Source organism: Miscanthus floridulus, chromosome 5, assembly GCF_019320115.1.
Source record: "Miscanthus floridulus cultivar M001 chromosome 5, ASM1932011v1, whole genome shotgun sequence".
Taxonomy (NCBI): Eukaryota; Viridiplantae; Streptophyta; class Magnoliopsida; order Poales; family Poaceae; genus Miscanthus; species Miscanthus floridulus.
This window is the reverse complement of record NC_089584.1, coordinates 99,268,330-99,272,797: the sequence shown is the minus strand read 5'-3', so window position 1 is coordinate 99,272,797 and position 4,468 is coordinate 99,268,330. Positions and strand designations below refer to the sequence as shown.

The following is a 4,468-nucleotide window of genomic DNA, read 5'->3' as shown; positions in this document are numbered from 1 at the left end:
GAGCAGACACAAACGAGCGACTGTTCCGAATGTCTGCTCTAACAACGCTTGTGCGTGCACACACAGAGAACATAGACAGTCACGTGGAGCGCTCCCTAAAAACCTAATTGCCTGTACTCCCTAGCAGATGTCATAGACGAACAGCCGTTCTGAATGCCTGCTCTATAGGAGCTGAAACGAGAAAGTTGGAAAGCAACAACAAAAGACGAACGTGGTGCTGGGTGTGTGTTCATGCACAAGAATAAAGATGAGCACCCTTCTTATAGGCACTAGAGGTGGAAGATGAAGCGCGGAGGATAGACTTAGAGCAATGCTAATAGTATTGCCGGCTACTGGCTATAAGGATCTTTGCAGTGACGGACCTAGTTTTTTACCTCTGAGTATGCGCAGCAAAAAAAAATTCTTATGCAATTCGGTAAACCATATATAATTTGGTAAAACCATATTCTCATTCGGTAAAACCATATTCTAAAACCATATAAATTGTTCAAATGAAATACAAAATACTTTAAAATATAGCCATATAAGAGACTTACAATATTACTTGTTGAACCGTCGCTTTCTCAATGACATGAATGTCTCAATTATATCATCTTCATCAACTTGAAAGAAAATATCCCGCTCAATAAATGTTTGTAGACAATCATCCAGAACAATATCACCTAGCTTATTCCTTGATTTTGTTTTCACTATAACCAATGCAGAAAATACCCTTTCAACGCTCGCAGTTGCCACCGGTAAAAGCAATACCAATTTGAGAAGCGAGTACACCATATCATACACTTTGTGCCTATTTGTATCAACAAGCTTAACTGAGAGATCAACAATGTTGTCTAGACCTTGGAAGCATTCAGTTCGTTTCATGTCATCAATACAATTATCAAGTTGCAATTCTAGTTGTACCAAATTGTTGTTGGAGAAGTCATTATGATAAAATTCAGCCAATCTACGTAGCTTCTGTGCATCAAATGAAGCAAAGGACTTGGAAGGACTAAAGGCTGACATACAAGAGAGTAGCTCCATGTTGATCTCATCAAACCGATTATCAAGCTCTTGACTAATTTGATCAATGACACCAATGCACACTTCTCTTCTAAAATGGTCATCATTTTTTTGGTTTCGAGCACGGGCATACCTTGCTGATTTTCCATAAGGCACATAAGCATCATCCATAGCAGGAACTTCGACACCATGTGTAATACAAAAAGAAGTGACCGTCTTATGAAATTTATCCCAACCATCAGACCTCAACTGTTGCATTCTGCTCTTTGCTACATTAACAAGTGAGATTGCATTAAGAATATCTTGATCCCTTCTCTGCAAACACTCGGATAACTCATTTGTGTATCCAAGAATAACATACATTAAGTGCACAAAGAAAACAAACTCAAAGGTTTCAAATGCTCCAAGCACAAAATGAATCTTTGTCCAATCATCCTTATATGCAATATCAGCACCAAGCTCAATGAGCACATCATGGATTGAGGAATACATAGTGATGATGCTACATATAGTTTTGTAATACGAGCCCCACCGAGTGTCACCAGGCCTAGGCAAACCCATCTCTTGAGTAATATATGCTTTACGGATTGCATATTGATCATTAACATGATAATCTTTTATGGGCAGCCTTTCACCTGGATCATATGGTAGAAGATTGATGTCATACACCGGTGGCTTTGATGCGGGCGGTGGCGGTGGCGATGACGCTGGCGGGGGCGAAGGATCTGCAATTTCTTCAACTTCTGCTCTATCTTCTCGATTATGCTCTTCCACAACAGTTTCAACCGGAGGTGGGGTAGGGTTCAAAGCAGCTGCAGCCGGCTTCTTTGCTGCTTTGTAAAAAAAGGATCGAATGTCGCCGTTTCTCTTCATCATTCAACAATTCTTCTGAAAAATAGTTTATAATTACCAAACGTGTGAAACTCAAATAGTATAGTCACATGCGATTGATGCTAAATTGCTAATCAGTGGTCTGTTGAACAAACTCACGAACACGAATTGAAATAATAAGAATTCACCCATAAATAAATAAATAAAAATATGACTATACGAGTACAATACAAAGTTTTTTTTACAAATAACAAGATCATCAATACCTGCAGTCCTGCAAGTCTGCAACTAAGCGCCGTCGGATTCGGAGTGCCGAACTGCCGATCAGTCGAGCAGTCGGCGGCGTACCGCGGATGATCCTGCCGTCCTGGGCCTCCTGGCCCGTGCGGCCGCGCCGCGCAGAACTTGGCCAAACTGTCGAAGCTCCGCCGAAGGCCCGAAGTGCCGATCGTCAATCGATGCCCGACGCAGCGACGCGATCCGCCCGAGTGCCCGACGCGCCGTCGCCGAACTGCCAATTGCTAAAGCTCTGCCGTGGCCGGGCGCTGGGCGCTGGCGCAGAGACAAAGACGACGACAGACGACTCGACTTCTCCGCGTGCAGTTACTCCCAGGCCCAGGCCGGCGCAAACTCCGCGTCCGCGGTATGTGCGCGTGCGGAAGCGCAGAAGCCGAACCGAGTCGTTGCGTACTTGCGTTGGTTGCTTCCTCTCTCTCTCTCTACGTATAAATTTTCTATTATGTATGTATGACTGCTGGACCCCAGGGTATGCAGTGGCCCACCCAGCATACCCTGTGGGTCCGTCACTGATCTTTGTAGCCTATCTCTTAGCCGATCTACATATTAGTTAGCTTTTCACAATTAATACATGAGATCCTGGTCTCTCTCGTAAAGATTCTTGGTTCTTGCGTGCTGTAGGCTTACAGTCCACTTTTCTTTTCTCTCATCCACCTCAGCATATAGTCTGCTTAATTACCATCTCCTATTATACTTGCTCTTAGGTGTCACGAAGGCGCTCATTAATTTTCAATAATTGCAGCCATAGTCTCAGATGTTACCACTAACCATAACCATTTTTATGATTGTTACAAATCCAACAATGAACCACAATCAATCCATCATTAATCATCTCAAGTGGGAAAAACATCCCGGCTCGTGTGCACCTGCCCGCGGCACGTGATTGCACGCCTTTCGTCCCTTTCAATCTAGGCACGCAAGACAAAATTGAGCACCAAGCAGGAGTGGAGGATCAAATTTCCATATATAACTAACAGTCTAACACTTTAAATTACCTATCATTTAATGTAGGTATTAGAATTTATTTGATTTAAATTGAATAAAATGGGCACAAGTCCAATTAAAATCCAACAATAGTCTCGTTACCAAAAAGGAAAAAACTATGCAGATAAGCAATGGGCAGTCGGCGCGGTGTGCCTCCCATTCCCACCATTTCCTCCCGTGTCTCAGAAATAAAGATATAATTCTAGGTGTAGGCCTTGTTTAGATGCAAAAAATTTTGCAAAATGAGCACTGTAGCGTTTTCGTTGTTATTTGTCAATTAGTGTCCAATCATAGTCTAATTAGGCTTAAAAGATTCATCTCGTGGATTTCGTCTAAACTGTGTAATTAGTTTTATTTTTTATTTATATTTAATGCTTCATGCATGCGTCTAAAGATTCGATGTGACGGGAAATGTGAAAAATTTTGCAAAATTTTTGGGGAACTAAACTGGGCCCTAGTTTAAATGAAACTATCTTAATCTTAACTAAATTTATACTACCTCCGATCCAATTTATAAGATGTAGTAGTCTAACATGACATGCCTATATTACACTTTGACCATTTATTTATTTTATATTATATGATTATGATGAAAAATTATTTTCTATTTTTATGAAAAAATTATCTCCTACTCATAGGGTGTAGTTACTTCCATATGTATATCTTCATATTTACGGTGTATATAGTCCGACGACGAAGTGTACGTAGACGAGTATGAGATTTTTTTTTTCAAATAATATTATTTTAATAAATAATTGTAGATCTAGGTGTTATTTTTATATATTTGCAAAAATAATATCCTATCGGCTATGCACCTATCGGCCAGTAAATTGCCGACAGCCTACGTGGCAGGCAAAAATCACAGTGCAGAGTCCTATCGGCAATCAGTTAGCCAACTAAAGGGCTATCGACATTTGGCCAGCCGATGAGTCCATCGGCCATTGCGAGACCGACTGCACCCACAACCTGCAAACCGCGTCCCTTTTTGAATTTATTTTGTTGATCACATTTCTTTACTATTTAGATTTTAATATTTCTTTGAACCTACCCGAACAAAAATGGCCCCTGAGTCTGTGCGCGGCTCTACCGTGCAGTCAGATTCGTGCTGTCGATTGCATAATAAACTGTAGTTCTGTTACATCGCACGAACATATTTTGCTATAAAAACAGAAAAAAGTAAAAATAGATGGACAAAAACGGCAGAAAGGAAGAACAGGTGCAAAACAGACTTAACACGTAAAATAATGTAAAAACAAAACAAATAAACTAATTTTCATGACTAACTAGAGTCTACGTACATCTTCTAACTACGTAAATAGTACCTACCTATCAAAATATGTAACCTAAAGTATAT

General features: G+C 40.6%; 1 protein-coding gene across 1 annotated transcript; it reads right to left on the bottom strand.

Moving 5' to 3' along the window:
• Positions 1-540: 540 nt before the first annotated feature.
• Positions 541-1,875, bottom strand: LOC136454996 (uncharacterized). The gene has a single exon (XM_066455207.1). It carries the CDS (start codon positions 1,873-1,875, stop codon positions 541-543), a length of 1,335 nt encoding a protein of 444 aa, XP_066311304.1.
• Positions 1,876-4,468: the final 2,593 nt, after the last annotated feature.